This window comes from Alosa sapidissima, chromosome 16 (genome assembly GCF_018492685.1).
Source record: "Alosa sapidissima isolate fAloSap1 chromosome 16, fAloSap1.pri, whole genome shotgun sequence".
In the NCBI taxonomy this organism is placed as follows: Eukaryota; Metazoa; Chordata; class Actinopteri; order Clupeiformes; family Clupeidae; genus Alosa; species Alosa sapidissima.
In genome coordinates this window covers 22,203,201-22,219,486 of record NC_055972.1, presented here as the reverse complement: position 1 = coordinate 22,219,486, position 16,286 = coordinate 22,203,201, and the positions used below count along the sequence as shown (strand labels likewise).

Here is a 16,286-nt window from a genome sequence, read left to right as displayed (position 1 = left end):
CAAATCTAAAACCAATGAAAGTATGGACACTTTTGTGTTTGTTGGTATGTTGTTTTTGTTTGGTGAAATGGTCTTACAATCACAGCAAGCTCTCTTGCTGGGCATACTGGAGGGACTTTTCTCTCTGCGTGTGGAGGGAACAGCCACGCGATGCCGTGCCATAGCACAAATGTTTCCACTTTAAAAAAGCCCTTTTTCCACCGGGGAGGAAACCAGACGCCAGTTCCGGCCTCCTTTGAGTCATAGTCCAGCCCATCTCTCTGCCCTCTTTCTTTGTCTGTCCCAATCATGGGCACCAAGTTTTTGAGACAAAAATACTAGCAGATACATCTAGTATTCATCCAGCTAATCGTGCCAATTAGCAGTGCCCTGAGGGAGGGTAGTGTTGATTCCACGGACAGCTGAGTGTTTGGGAAGAGCGGTGAACTTCATCTCAGGACTATGAGGCGTGAGTTTGGCTGTTTTACAGGGAATGTGCTTGCTAATTATATCTCAAGTCTGCATGCTGTCCTTAAGGAGTAATGCATGATTAGCCTTATTGTGAATAAAATGAGTAGGCCTATTAATCCGGGTGAAAAAATGTCTGCTACATCAAGTAATTTCATACTATTCGCACATTCACTCATAGACACACACACACACACACACACACACACACACACACACACACACACACACACACACACACAGAGCTAACACAGCAAGTGTTTTGTGTTGATTTGTCTCTGCTTTTTGTTTACTGTTGTCTACTGTATTGTCCTCTGATCCGATCCCTCATGCTATTCCTGTAGAAAACCCACAGCCCAATTGCATGCCTGCAGGTGATAGGGAAAGATGATAGGGAAAAACATAATTTCAGCTAAGCATTTAATAATGAATGTTGAATATTATATTATAATACCTTAACTGGTAACACTTTATAATAACTACACACAATTCATCATTTGTCAAGCCTATATCTAAAATATGTTTATACATTATTGTTAATACTTAATAAAGTATGCAATAATATTTTGTTGATGAAGTAATATTTCCATTATTTAACAGTTGTTACATACGCATGCACTAATGATTAGTTAGGGTGAGGATACATATTTTATAAACCACTTCCTGATACTATAATTCATGATTACAGTTTTTCTCAGTCGCTTTGGTGCTTTTCTCAGATCAGAATGAAAATTCTCATAACTATTAGTTCAACCTCCACAACGTTTAGTCATTTGCGCACATCATAGTAGCAATTTCTTCTTCCTCTGAACAAATTGCAAATGCTTTTAGACATGTATCAGTTGCTTTGTCATGTCAGTCAAAATGAACTAACTTATGGATGCTGAATAGTCATTCCCAATAAAACTAATAGTCTTCATTTCATTGCTTGAGTCATTACATACAAAATTGGTGAACTAGTTATCAAATTATGTTACAATGCTGTAGAATTGCAAAGAGCATATACAGTAAAAATGTGAAACGTACATATTCAGTGTCTCTCCCAACTACAGCAATTTCTAACTTTACTGTAGTTTTTAAATGGCTGTACAAGTACTGTATAGTGCTGTCTTGAGCATGTTCAGGTAGTGTCACCGAGTTCTGACCTTTTTTTGCATGGAAAAACACAGAGAATAAACTGCCATAATGAAAACATGACAAAGCCATTTACTATCTTGTTCATAAACAATGGTGTGAAGACTTCTCATTTTGATGACACTGGCAGTTTCATTGACATACATACTTGCTTTTGAGGAATGGACTATCCATTTTGAGCAACTGACGTGCTCTTGCAGATTATCCACTAGGTTTTGCAGTTTGCACTAATTGTTTTGAGAAATGCACTAACTGCTGTGCAAATGTTAATAGTGATGTCAGAAAAGCACCAAAGCGACTGAGAAAAACTGTAACTCAGGAGTTACAAGTGGTTAGTTAATCTATCAATCTATCCTATCAAAACAATGTCAAATGTGGCACTGCAGTTTGGGAATGAACGTTAGCTCATGCTCACGTTTATTTTGTGTAGACTTTTTGTGGTGTTAATGCAACATTTTACAAAGCAGCTGACAGGGCCACCAAGGACTGTGAGCGAGTCAACAGCAGAAAACCATATTTAGCAAGCAGAAAGGTCCTAGCCTGGTATTTAGGGTGTATCATAGACTGATGGCCTGTATATCTTCCATCAGCAAACTATCGCATTAGCAAACGTTAGTGTTGTGGCTAACTAACTTAACTCCTGTCAGTATGGTCAGAACACAATGGGATGACAGTCGAAAGAGACAGTGCTGTTATCAATTTGTTTGGTATAACCGCGTTTATGTTTCACAACTACACCAACAATCAAACTAGCCTCTATCACTCAGCCAATGAAAACATTGACGTTATTTTACCTATGGATATAATATTAAGCTGGTTAAAGATTAACGTATACCTGCAGTAAAAACCAAGCATGTCCGATAAACATTCTCAGGTTTATTTCGGCTTCAAGAAGAAATGGGAATCACATTTCACCTGAAAATCATCCTACCATGAATACACAAGCCACAAGCTGTGAAACCGTAAGCTATCCATAGTGGTTTTCAGAAGTGAAGTGGAGTAATAAATGTGTCTTGCAGCAGAGCCCTATATGGCTCTGTCTTGCAGCAAGACGCTGCGCTATCTGGTGGACAAACTACGTAACATCAATACTGTAAATGCAGAATGTGAGTGTGTGTACATGTGTGCGTGTGTGTGTATGCGTGCATGTGTGTGTGTGTGTGTGTATTTGTGAGAGAGAGTGTGTGTAAGACAGTCTTGCCTTGTAGCTCCTCTTATCATCCTCTACCAGTAACCCTTCGCTCAACACCACCATCTACAGGCCGATGGGTGTACAGTCACTAAATGTACACATAAATGCATTTATTTTATACTCCACCATGGATGAAATTCCACGAAACTTGGCATACCCCCAGAGGATGTCAGGTTAATCAGACACATGAAATTTGGTGCAGTTCAGAACTCAACAACAACAGTTAATGTGGTCCAGTTTATGGATGTGTGGTTTATCTTGTTGAAAATGTTTTGACTGGAAATGGATGATAATTTCGCTTCTGAAAAGAGCTGGCGATTGACCAACGGCTTTGTACACAAGGCAAGAGAAGTCTATTAACTCAATTCATACACATTACTGGGGTAAGTCAAAGGGCACTATCTCTTGCCCAACACAGTAATGACCCAAGTGGGACACAATGTGGTTTTGCTATTTTGTGCCCAATTCAGTAATCATTTTCCTGTCTGGTTCACACATTGTCTAAATAGCAAATCAATTGTGCCCATATGTGGACCTATGGCTGTATTGGTGGAAGCACAAGGCGTGTGGTAAGATACATTGTTGCCAGTGTCTGACCAAGAAAAACCTGGTCAGAAAATCAAGGCACATTAACATTATTCCACTGTTATACCATGGTCTAGGTTGAAACGGGTGTCGTTTAAAAAGTGATACCCAGAGCGGCTATGGCTCTGACTACACCTAAAATTATTATGACGTTGCTTGACAACGCCTGAGTTAGTCCGCTCAGCTGTGACTTATCAACATTCCACAGCGTTGCGATAAACAGCTGAAAAAACTAACGATTTTAGCTCTAAAACTCATTTTGTATTATTAATTTCGTAGCCTAAGTGACCATGGTATAAACGGGATAATGCCCTTCGATGCGTCCATTATCAGAAATAAATGGACTTCGCGTCGGACAGTTTCACACCTCCGCGTCGTCCATTTATTTCTGATAATGGACACCTCGTCGGGCATTATCCATTACTTATTTTAAGGGTGTGTTAAATAAGCCCATTACCAAGTCCCTAACAATGCAATGGCTGCTGAGTGTTTATTACCCAGAAAATGTTAAGGGTGACAATTATGCTTTCATTAGGTTACATCTCTCTCTCTCTCTCTCTCTCTGTATGTGTGTGTCTGTGTTTGTGTAGGGAAAAGGCTATTGAATATGTATTGAATAATTACATAAAGCTTTAGTGCACAGCATGCAGCTGTTCTCTCACTATGAGTTTCTTTGCAACCTGACACCTGAGTCAGGTCTCTGCATGTTTGCAATGACTAGCATGTACACTGAAAACTGATCCATTCATGGTCTCTCTCTCTCTTTTCTCTCTCTCTCTCTCTCTCTAGGACTTTTACTTTCCACTGCCTCTGCCTTATTGGTTGATATTTTGAAGTGTGAAGTGAGCTAGAGGAAGGAACCAGGAACGTCTGCCAGTCTAGATTTTATACTTTACAAAACCCTGTACAATCTGCAACCATGGCTGACCTGGTCCGTGAGAACTTCAAATTCATGTCCCTCTTCTTCAAGAGCAAGGATGTGATGATCTTCAATGGGCTCGTTGCCCTGGGAACGGTCGGCGGACAGACGGCCTACAACATCTTTGCCTTCAGCTGCCCGTGTTCCACGGCACGGAACTACCTGTACGGCCTGACAGCCATGGGCGTGCCCGCCCTGGCCCTCTTCCTTGTGGGGGTGATGCTGAACCACAACACGTGGGACATCCTGTCCGAGTGTCGCTTGAGAAGGTGCCGGAAGCTCTCGGGGGTGGCCGTGTTCGCGCTGCTGGCCTCCATCGTGGGACGGGCGGCCGTGGCCCCCATCACCTGGATGGTGCTGTCGCTGCTCAGGGGCGAGGCGTACGTCTGCGCCCTGAGTGAATTTGTGGACCCGGCGTCCATTAAGGATTTCCCCAGTAACTACTCGGATGTGCACGAAATCATGGCTGGCTTTCCATGCCAGCATGTTCCTGTGGAGCTGTTACATTTCTGGAATGTGATTGAAAGGAGACTACGGTACGAGTCTCAGGTATAGTAGTTTGCCAACTCAGTAGGCCTAATATTCACGCAGTAACCATAACTTCATGTTTGTAACACTGACTCTGTCCCTACTTAAAACCTCTTGATTTTTGTGGCATGTCTGTTAAACTAATGGTGAGAATTAGTTTTCTTAGAGTATTTTTAACTCTAAGTGGTCAGCAACTTCTTTCAGTTATCTAACTTCTCATTTGCATGAGTAAAGTGGGACTGTTCTAAATACAGACATGATAATTTGACATCGAACAGCTCTGACACCGAGTTAACCCACTGGATCACTTGCAGGCATATTAACAGTATTATTTGTTTTACTGTAGTGTAGACTCCCTTGATAATATCTTAGTGGTAACGGAAACACCAGTTTCCTCTTAAAGGTGTGATTTGCCATTTTGTTGCTTCCAAACAAGTGAATTGTGATGTAATTCTGTAGATGTAAAATACTATTTTCAGGGTGTTCAATAGTTGGTATCAAATTTAGTCAGGCAATAAAAATGGCAGAAATGTGGCATTATTGGACCTTAGCAAGCACGTGCACATCAGAGGGGGCTTGAGCCCCTGCTCTTTTTTTCTGGAGTGCTTTAAAAATAATTAAACATAAAATCCCTGAGCACAGCTTCCCGGATAAGAAAATATTGATTGAACAAAAACACAACAATTAAATGTCAGAAGATTAGGTTTTGTTGATGTTGCATTAGTAGAGTGACCATTTCCATAACACCAAAAAGGACACTTTTTGCGATATTTAGTGATGCAAGAATAATTACATAAGGCACTGGTGTAGGCCTACTCTAAACTACAATACAATTTTGTTCATGATAACGATGGTATCATGATACAGTGATTCTACTCTTCATTGCAATTATTCATTGCAAGACAATTTGATCTATGATATATCATGATGTATGTGTAACAGAAGGGAAAAATATTCCTGGAAAGGAACAAAAAGTGTTCACAGTATTTGTATTTAATACATTGGGGCATCGGTTTCAAAAACTGACCAGATGAACCTGCCTGTCAGGACCCACAGAGACAGACAAGACAAGAAGTCAAGCAGAGTGAGATTTATTTACAGGCATCATAACATCACAGGCAAAATCCAGGGTTTTCACAAAAACATGGCCTACTGGCAAAAGTTCAGAAGTGTCATACCACACACTGAGAACACAGGAGATCCAAAAGGCAAACTTAGGAGATTCAGCTTCAATAGCAGTTCAGAACAAATTTCAAGGAACAGAGTGACCTGGAGTTCTGTAGCATCCGATGATGAGGCCAGAGACAGAGTGCTGGGTGAATGGAGATTAAGTAGTCTGTGGTTCAATGAAGTGCAGGTGAAAGTGATCACCAATCAGGAGGGAAGAGAATGAGCAGTGGAGACTGATTGGTTGGGGTGAGTAACTAATAAGCAGGGGAGAGTGAACGGGCAGGTGTGGTTAAGTTGGACTGATTGCTCGTTTGGGAACCTGGCCTGGCTGTGACAATACCCCCCCCTCCTGGAGGCGCAACTGCGGACGAGGGTGCCCGACGAAGAGGCCGACCACGGCGTCGAGGGGCCGGACGGCTGGGATGGGATTGGTGGAACTCGGCAAGTAGAGTGGGGTCCAGGACATCACTTCTGTTGACCCACGATCGGTCCTCTGGACCATACCCCTCCCAGTCGATAAGGTATTGGAGACGGCCATGGCGACGCCGAGAATCGAGAACCTCTCTGATGGCATACACGGGACCCTCGTCCAGGAGAAGCGGCAAGGGGGGTTCAGCAACAGCGCCAGGTTCTGTGGAGGAAGGAGAGTGGGGTGAGTGATAAGGTTTCAAGAGAGACATGAAAAGCAGGATGGATTTTATACTCAGGTGGCAGCTGAAGACGATACGTGACTGGACTAATCCGTTTCACTATATGGAAGGGACCTATGAATTTTGGACTTAGCTTCTTTGAGGGAAGACGCATGCGGATGTCCCTGGTAGAGAGCCACACTTTTTGTCCCACTGCATAGTCCGGCGCAGTCGACCGTCGGTTATCTGCATGGTGTTGTTGGCGACGGACAGCCTGTTGTAGGCGGCAGTGAGCTTGATTCCAGACCCTCTGGCTCTCCCGGAACCAGGTGTTCACTGCAGGCATTTCAGAGGGTTCTCCAGACCAGGGGAAGAGCGGTGGTTGATGGCCAAGTACACACTGGAAAGGGGTTAGACCTGTTGAGGACTGACGCAAGGAGTTCTGAGCATACTCCGCCCAGGGGAGGAACTTGCACCAAGCGTTCTGTTGGTTGTGGCAGAAGGTGCGTAGGAAACGGCTCACCTCCTGGATTTTCCTTTCAGTTTGCCCATTGGACTGAGGGTGGGATCCCGATGTCAGGCTCACAGTGACGCCCAAGCGATGCAGGAAGGCTTTCCAAAAGCGAGACAAATTGTGGTCCTCTGTCGGAGACTATGTCTTCTGGTATCCCAAAGTTCCTAAAGACGTGGGTGAACAGCGCCTCCGCTGTCTCTGAGGCTGTTGGGAGACCTGGCAGAGGGATGAGCTTGCATGACTTTGAGAACCGATCCACTATCACTAAGATGCAGGTGTTGCCGTCAGAGCGAGGAAGGTCTGTGATGTAGTCTACCCCAAGGTGTGACCATGGCCTTCGTGGAATGGGAAGTGGAACTAGTTTACCAGCTGGAAGGTGTCTGGGTGTCTTGGTCATGGCACAGTCCACACAACCTGCTACAAATCTCTGCACATCCTTGTTGATTTCTGGCCACCAGTAGCGGCCAAGAAGTAGTAAAAGGGTTGCCGCGTTTCCCGGGTGCCCCGTGCCCAGGGATGAGTGTGCTGTGGTCAGGAGTTGGGTTCGAAGAATACGGGGAACAAAGGTAAGATTGGCCGGAGTGTTTGGAGGTGCAGGATCAGCTTCTGTGGCAGCAGCAATCTGGTCATCCAAGGCCCATTGGATGGGACTCACGACTACACCAGCAGGAATGATGGTCTCAGGCTGCTCAAGAGTTTCCTCCGTGCTGCGTAGGCGAGACAGAGCATCGGCTCGGCAATTGCGGGATCCAGGGCGGTAGCTGATGGTGAAGGTGAATCTTGTGAAGTAGAGGGCCCACCTTGCTTGCCGAGGATTGAGGCGTTTGGCATCTCGCAGGTACTGCAGATTTTTGTGATCTGTAAGGACCAGGAATGGATGTTTGGAACCTTCCAGCCAATGACGCCACTCTTCAAGGGCAAGCTTGATAGCCAGGAGTTCTCGGTTGCCTATGTCATAGTTGCTTTCCGCCGAGGAGAGCTTCCTTGAAAAGTAGGCACATGGGTGGAGACGTGGAGGGTTGCCATGGTGTTGGGAGAGGACTCCGCCAACTCCGGAGCTGGATGAATCAACCTCCACGACGAACTGCCGATTCGGGTCAGGCTGACGGAGAACAGGGGCCGTTGTGAACGCCTCCTTGAGGTTCTGGAAGCCTCGGGATGCTTCTGGGTTCCACTTAACCCTTTAGGCGCCAGAGGTTTTTTTCCGAAACGATCAATTTTGACATCTTCATTTCAAAAGGCTATATCTTAAAAGTGATAAGAGATAGAGACTTTCTGTAAATTAGAGAAATATTAAGGATGACCCAAAGTTTATGTAGAGATTAAATGTTTATATCTAATTTGCATATTATGATGTCATATGGTGGCAGCCATCTTGGATTATAGAATTTTCATGAAAAGTCGCATGTTTGAATGATAAAATGCACCACTTCTTTCCCCCCAAAATGTCCCTCACCTTCTGTATGCTATATTGCACAATACTGAATGCTCAGGTAAATAGTGAACAAACTGTGTAAATCATTACTAATAAATGGCAGAAACAAACCAAATGCATGTAGCGGTAGACTGGCCTTTTGCTGTAGAGATTTTCCATTTACTACATACAGTAGGCACTCTGATTCCATGTATGGGGCACATATATATTATTCAGATGACACAAACACAAGTAGACAAGACCTGTTTAGTTCAAAAGCTCATTTGCCACGGCAAGGCACAGATCAGGAGTGAGATGACGAGACAAGACAAGAGACAATGTTAGTATTTTTTTTCTTTTTGTTGATGTTTTTTTGTTTTTTTTCTTAGCTGACAAAGACACACACACACACACACACACACACATCACAAGGACATGAACACACAAAAAGAAACACATAGTGTACTGTATGTCCTAAATGATCAGGGAAGTAAATAGCAAATCAACAGTGTAAATCATTACTAAATGGCTGACATTTTTTTTTTTTTTTTTATGTAGCAGGCCTTTTGCTGTAGAGATAATGATAATGAATATCCCTATCCATACAGGGCCGGCATTCCCATCATCTTGTGATAGACTATGCATGACCTAATGTGTGTGTGTGTGTGTGTGTGTGTGTGGGAGGGAGAGAGCGTGTCACCACCTCCACCATGCGAGCAGCATGGCCAGATCTGCCTCGCGCACCGAGTGGAGAGAATTTGCGCAGCTCGGACTAGGCCTACTGTCATTCTCATTGCGACTCCCCACACTGCCACTACGTTCCCCCCTAACTGTCCTATGAGCACTTCGACCTCGTCTAACATACCCAGTGGCATTAGACAAAGGCTCCACCACGTTACTGTCGCCGCGATTGTGGAGAGGCACACGTTCATAAGATAGAAGCTAGCGCTATGGACATTATGCTACCTCCATTATGCTACCTCCAGCCTCGTTCGCCACACCACTAACACCCTGCTAACTTCCCGATGAACACTCCGAACCCGTGAAACATTCCCACCAGTGACATTGGGCAAACGATTCAACGTTTGTGCTTGGTGTAAGCTAAACTATGGAGTAAACTCTCACTTTGTCCAGCTGCATCATTGCAAGGCAGGGACGCATCTGAAGCCTCACTAAACGAATCACCGTCATTTTCAGAAGGCAGATATTCCCCTTCAGAATCAGGGTCCGCGAATAGAAGACCCAACACTTCATTTCAGGTAAACTTTTTTGATGCCATTAGACGATAATCTAATGCAAATACTCGCTGACGTTGACAATATCGCTCTGACAAAGTGGCTCACACGCACACTAGCTCCGGTATTTCACGCACTGATTCAATGCGCTGTAGCTAGAAAGTTTTGTTTAAAGCGTGCCCTTTTTTCGACTCGGGGATGACGTATGACATGTCTGCCATCTAGTGGAGTGGAAGTCGAACGAAATATGACACCCTATTTGACTAAATCGGCCGTTTTATTCAGTACCGCATCTTGTCGACTATAGTCGACTGTGGCGCCTAGAGGGTTAAGGGTCTTGGATTTCCCACGAAGTAAGGAGGTTAAGGGTGCAGAGAGCAGACTGTAGTTTTTGATGAAACGTCTGGAAATTCGCGAATCCCAGGAAACGCTGGAGTTCCTTGATGGTGTTGGGAATTGGCCAGGACAGAACAGTACTCACTTCTCCCTCATCCATGGAGACCCCCTGGGGACTGATGTTGTAGCCTAGGAACTGAACAGAAGGTAAGTGGAACATGCACTTCTCAGTTTTCAGGAACAGGTGGAATTCTCGGAGTTTGGTCAGCACCAGGGTGACATGCTTGATGTGTTCACGGAGATTGGGTGAGAAGACCAATATATCATCCATGAACACAATCACAAACTGATTCAGGTAGTCCCGGAAGACTTCATTCATGAACCCCTGGAAGACAGAGGGGGCGTTGCAGTCCATACGGCATGACCAAATACTCATAATGACCTGTGGGGGTCACAAAGGCTGTTTTCCATTCATCCCCCTGGCGAATGCGAACGAGGTTGTACGCACTGCGGAGATCCAGTTTGGAGAAGATGTTGGCTCCTCGTAGTTGTTCCAATGCTGCTGGGACGAGTGGAAGGGGATAACGAAACCTAACAGTAATTTGGTTCAGGCCACGATAATCAATACACGGTCGGAGGCCGCCATCTTCCTTTGTGATGAAGAAGAAAGGGGATGCAACAGGAGATTTAGAGGGACGAATGTACCCTAACTCTAAGGCCTCCTTGATGTAATCTTTCATGGCCTGTTGTTCCGGTAGAGAGAGAGGGTATATTCTTCCATGTGGCAGTGGTTGGCCAGGGATCAGATCTATGCCGCAGTCCCAGGGTCTGTGAGGGGGCAATTGGGCTGCTCTTTGTGGGCAGAACACATCCTTGTAATCCTCATATGCAGATGGGATATTGACAGGACTACTCTGGTGGGGGCTCTCTATGGAGGTTGCTGAGTGGGCTGCTGGGGTGAACCGCAGATCCTGCAGGCAGCCCTCTCGCCGGTGTGAAACCCAAATAGCCAGCTGAATGAAGCGTTCAAGGCCCATTGCATCGTCGTAGGCAGACAGCTGAAGTCTGAGTGAGGGCTCCAACCCTTGTCTGAAGGTGGTGAGAAGGGCAGCTTCATTCCAGCCACTGGCTGTGGCGAGGGTCCGGAATTGGAGAGCATAGTCAGTGACCGAGCTTTTCCCTTGTCTGATGGCATGCAACTTGGCTTGGAGTGCAGAGTCTCCCTCAGGAATTCCAAAGACTTCTGTGAAAAGGGTCAGAAAGCTGTCCAGTGAATCGATTGTGGGTCTACCTTGGCTCCACACTCCTTCAGCCCATTGGGGCACGACCAGTGAGCAGGGAAACAATGTATGCAATGCGTGATCTCTCTGTGGGGAAACGGGCAGGTTGCATCTCCAGGGCAAGGCTGCATTGCAAAAGGAATCCTTTGCACTGTTCAGGTGTTCCGGAGTACGGAGTTGGGTTTACCACTGGACTTGAGGCCATCCTGGCTTGGATACTGGTGGGCTTCGTGTCCAGGTGCTCGTGCTGCAGCGGCGAGGGTTCTGCGTAGCTCCTGGACCAGCTCCTGGATGGGATCGTTTTGTTGGGTGGTCATTGTCTGCTGTGCTCTGGCCTTCTGTCAGGACCCACAGAGACAGACAAGACAAGAAGTCAAGCAGAGTGAGATTTATTTACAGGCATCATAACATCACAGGCAAAATCCAGGGTTTTCACAAAAACATGGCCTACTGGCAAAAGTTCAGAAGTGTCATACCACACGCTGAGAACACAGGAGATCCAAAAGGCAAACTTAGGAGATTCAGCTTCAATAGCAGTTCAGAACAAATTTCAAGGAACAGAGTGACCTGGAGTTCTGTAGCATCCGATGATGAGGCCAGAGACAGAGTGCTGGGTGAATGGAGATTAAGTAGTCTGTGGTTCAATGAAGTGCAGGTGAAAGTGATCACCAATCAGGAGGGAAGAGAATGAGCAGTGGAGACTGATTGGTTGGGGTGAGTAACTAATAAGCAGGGGAGAGTGAACGGGCAGGTGTGGTTAAGTTGGACTGATTGCTCGTTTGGGAACCTGGCCTGGCTGTGACACTGCCTTGCAAAGTGCACAGTGCCACAAAGCATAGGCCTAACATTTCTGGACTGAAAATGTGCAAATTAAGTTCACATGAAAATAAATAAACAAATAAATGAATGGCAAAAATGCACATGTCCCTATAATAAACTAAATTAAATGAACGTCTTAAATAGGCAAGGTTGGGTTGGGTAAGCTAGGGTAAGCAATGGTGATTTCTACCATCTAACACTATTTGTAACATTCAACTTTCTCCTCCCGATCCGCTAGCTCTCCATTCTCGGACTATGTAAAAATTCCGGGGGGGTATTCAAAGTACGTGGTTTAGTGACAAACCTGGGTAAGTTAACGTAAGGGGTAAGCCTCCTAATAGAAGAGCTGTATGGCTTCATTCTCCTAACAAAACAATGGCATAGGGCTCTTGTTGTAGAAGGTTTCCCCACTTACTCTGAGTTAACTTGCCCAGGCTTGTCACTAAACCACATACCTGGAATACCACCCTGGTCTTCTTACACGGCCTTGGCTCCATGAACTGGAAACAAACAAAGTGAGGGGAGCCTGTCCTCCAAACAACCAGCAACCATGGGGCAGTCGTGGCCTACTGGCTAGGGCTTCAGACTTGTAACCGGAGGGTTGCCGGTTTGAACCCTGACCAATAGAAATGGCTGAAGTGCCTTTGAGCAAGTCACTTAACCCCTCACTGCTCCTCGAGTGCCGCTGTAGCAGGCAGCTCACTGTGTCGGGATTAGTGTTCACTGTGTGTGCTGAATGTGTTTCACTAGTTCATGGATTGGGATAAATGCAGAGACCAAATTTCCCTCACGGAACGAAAGAGTATATATACTTTACTTTACTTATACAATAACAAAACACTGTGTGTAGTTTCTTGGAGAGCACTGAAGGAAAGAGTGAGTTACCTCTCTGGGGTGATTTGTTTGCTCTTTTGTTCAGATATGATGAAAGCTGTTTTGGATAAAAGTGTCTGCTAGGAAACATAAACATAAACAAACATCATCCGACATCTTAAAGGGAAAATCTGTCTATCATTAAGGGAAAGTTGGCATTTCCAGAAAGTTACAGTAATTTCTTTTACTTTAAGAGAAATGGAAAAATGTTTAGGCAAGCAGTAACAATCCATGTTGTTAGTGAGGTTGTTGAGCTTGTGAAATACATAATATTATGGCCTTTTTGCCTAACAGTCTCTGACTTGATAGAACCCAGTAATATAATAATTTCCCAATAATGTACCAATAATGTAAAGTTAATTAATGTAATGCAATATGCAGTATTGCTTGTGTGTGTGTGTCTATATTTGTGTATTTGTGTATTTGAGTGTCTGTCATTGCCCTACAGTTGCTGGGTTGGATACTGGTTGGCTTCGTGTCCCTCTCGGTGTTCCTGATGCTGTGCCTCAGGCGCTGCTGCTCTCCCCTGGGCTACCAGCAGGAGGCGTACTGGTCCCACTTCCGCTCCCAAGAGAGCCAAGTCTTCCAGCGCACCATGGATGCCCACGCGCACATCCAGGCCATCCGCAACGTGCGCAGCTTCTTCGGCTTTGTGGCCCTGGACAAGGACGAGCAGGAGCTTCTGGAAAGCGCGGCCGACGTCAAGGCCGAGGTCCCCAGCCTGGAGTGGAACCGCATCACAGGGGTGTACCTATACCGGGAGAACCAGGGAGCGCCCCTCTACAGCCGCCTCCAGAAGTGGTCCAACTACACACTGCAGAACAACATCGAGGCTATGGAGAAAGACTTTTGCTAAGAGAGACCAGTTACTTCAGTTTCTCTTGAAACATACACACATCATGGGATCTACTAGTACTAGTTCATGTTTTCTGTTCCTGTACTTGACTTCCTCTTTAAAGTCAGTCAGTAACTGGCAACAATGGCGAACAACTGCACCTTCGTTTGATATACAACAACAGTATGAAAGATGTTGAAGATGAATGCATGTTGTGTGATGAATTTCAGCATGGAATGAAATCTTTCAGACGAAAGATAGACGCACAAAACCAATCTCTTGTGGCCTTCTCATGCAGCCCTATTAGGACATTGGCCATTTCCTCCATTTATGATTGTAATGGCGAGTCAATCTATAAAAGAACAAGACCAAGGTTGTGCCTTGACAACATACAAATCTTTCTTGCATTCATTCATTGTATGTTATCATCATTACATTTTGTGTGAAAATTGTACTCATTTTTAATATTCACTGTCTCCTAGAATATGCCAATTTGTCACAATAAAATGATGTTTACAAATGAGACATAGACATGTAACTGCATTTGTAAGCCTCAATTTTGATAGCTCATGGCACCAACTGAACTGAGAATATCCACACAGTACAGCTTGTATTTTTAAACTTTCTCCACTTGGAGGCGCAGTTGTTACAGTATGCTCCTGTCAGTTGCCTGGTACTAAAAATAGCCACTTTCCTGTGACTTTGCAGCTCATCTACCTTTGCAAAACCACGTCATCCATGGAATGACCATACAAGGAAACTGTCATTTCAGATATAAACAATCTCACCCTATGCCTTTTCTTGGCAATTTGTGGGTAGGATTGAGACTGTTTCAGGCAAAAATGACATACCTGTTTTTATGAGATTAGAATCTACATATTTATGACATGAAAATGTTGTCATTGCAACAGAACACAATGGAGCAACCTTGCCATGAAATCTTACATTATAAACAAAAAAAGGAGATTACGATGTTGAGTTTGAATATTTTTTCTGTGATTGAGAACAACTACATTACTATATTACAACTCATATTATAACTCATGTTGAGTGACCTTAACTCAGGGTTTGATCCTAGGCAAGCTTATGGAGCTAAATGCAGATTGAGACATTGCACTTATTCAGCTGTTTTTGGTAAACAACCAGCACTCAACCAATGGGGCTTTCTACAGCCTGTGTGTAATTAATGCTGTAATATAGATGATGGCTTTGTTAGCCTTTGGAGGACAATAGCAGGCAGCATCCATCCGCCCAGTACAATCACAGGAGTGGATTAAACTCGGTAGATAAGTAGACAGAGGGGTGTGTGTGTGTGTGTGTGTGTGTGAGGGGGGGCGGGTTGTTGGTGGTGGTGGTTGACCAGTTCATTGTCTACTCTCCAAATCAAATAGCTTTTGCGGTTTTATGCCCATTGAACCCCACCCCACAGAAGACCATGAAGGACCCTCATTTTGGGAAACAAAAATGTTCCATTTGGCAACAGATGCCATGTGGTACTAGAGGCCACTGATCTGGGGCCATGTGGGGGAGGGTTGTATTTCAGTTCGATGTGGATCTAGATGTCCTTCTGCAGCAGACTGAAGACAAACATGTTAAGGCACATGCACCATCATTATATTATTGTTGAGATTAAAAGCACTTCAGGGGGGTATTCCAAGTACGTAGTTTAGTGACAAACCTGGGTAAGTTAACTCAGAGTAAGGGGTAAACCTCCTAATTGAAGAGCTGTATGGCTTCATTCTCCTAACAAAAAACTTGTTGTAAGAAGTTTACCACTTTCTCTCAGTTAATTTACCCAGGTTTGTCAATAAACCACGTACTTGGAATACCCCCCAGAGGTGGATTGCAAGTCACATATCCTATCCACATATCCTATCTATTTTACAGAGCTGGGCCTATACTAAACACAGGTGGTGCCTGTGAAGAAAGACACACCTGTGAAACACTTGAATTTAACTCCATCACCAAGAAGAGCACAGATTTACAGTGTAAACAAAAGAGGGAAATCCAGTCCTTTGTACTCTCGCGTCCTATGGGAAGCACACACACACACACACACACACACACACACACACACAGTAGCACTCTGTGTTTCTTCACCAAAGGTCTCTCGGCAGCGGGTCTTTCTCACCTCAGTGTCTGCCCGTGCTTGCCTCGTTCGGCTGGCCTGGGTTGTCACCCACGGCGCCAGTAACAGTCCACCAGGAAAAACAGGTTCTGACGAGATTCAGTGTGTCTGCCTATCTGCCTCCACTGTCACCTCCTAACAGCCTGCAGCTGGAAGCTGGGGGAGGGAGAGAGCAAGAGAGAGTGAGAGGGAGAGAGCAAGAGAGAGGGAGAGGGAGAGGGAGAGGGAGGGAGGGTGGAAGGAGAGAG

The 16,286-nt window shown here is 44.9% G+C and overlaps 1 protein-coding gene across 3 annotated transcripts; it reads left to right on the top strand.

Moving 5' to 3' along the window:
• Positions 1-259: 259 nt before the first annotated feature.
• On the top strand, positions 260-14,306 carry LOC121685527 (calcium homeostasis modulator protein 2-like). 3 transcript variants are annotated; one of them, XM_042066108.1, is made up of 3 exons: positions 260-448; positions 4,329-4,826; positions 13,524-14,306. In XM_042066108.1, the coding sequence occupies exons 2-3, from the start codon at positions 4,341-4,343 to the stop codon at positions 13,929-13,931; spliced, it is 894 nt and encodes a 297-aa protein (XP_041922042.1). In that variant the 5' UTR covers positions 260-448; positions 4,329-4,340; the 3' UTR covers positions 13,932-14,306. The 3 variants fall into 3 exon arrangements, with proteins under 3 accessions (XP_041922042.1, XP_041922040.1, XP_041922041.1); XM_042066106.1 differs by having other exon boundaries at positions 4,195-4,826; XM_042066107.1 differs by having other exon boundaries at positions 4,148-4,826.
• Positions 14,307-16,286: the final 1,980 nt, after the last annotated feature.

Coding starts and splice junctions, on each gene's coding strand:
- LOC121685527 (XM_042066106.1), top strand. CDS start 4,278: ATGGCTGACCTGGTCCGTGAGAACTTCAAATTCATGTCCCTCTTCTTC. Junction 4,827..13,523: donor GACTACGGTACGAGTCTCAG/GTATAGTAGTTT, acceptor ATTGCCCTACAG/TTGCTGGGTTGGATACTGGT.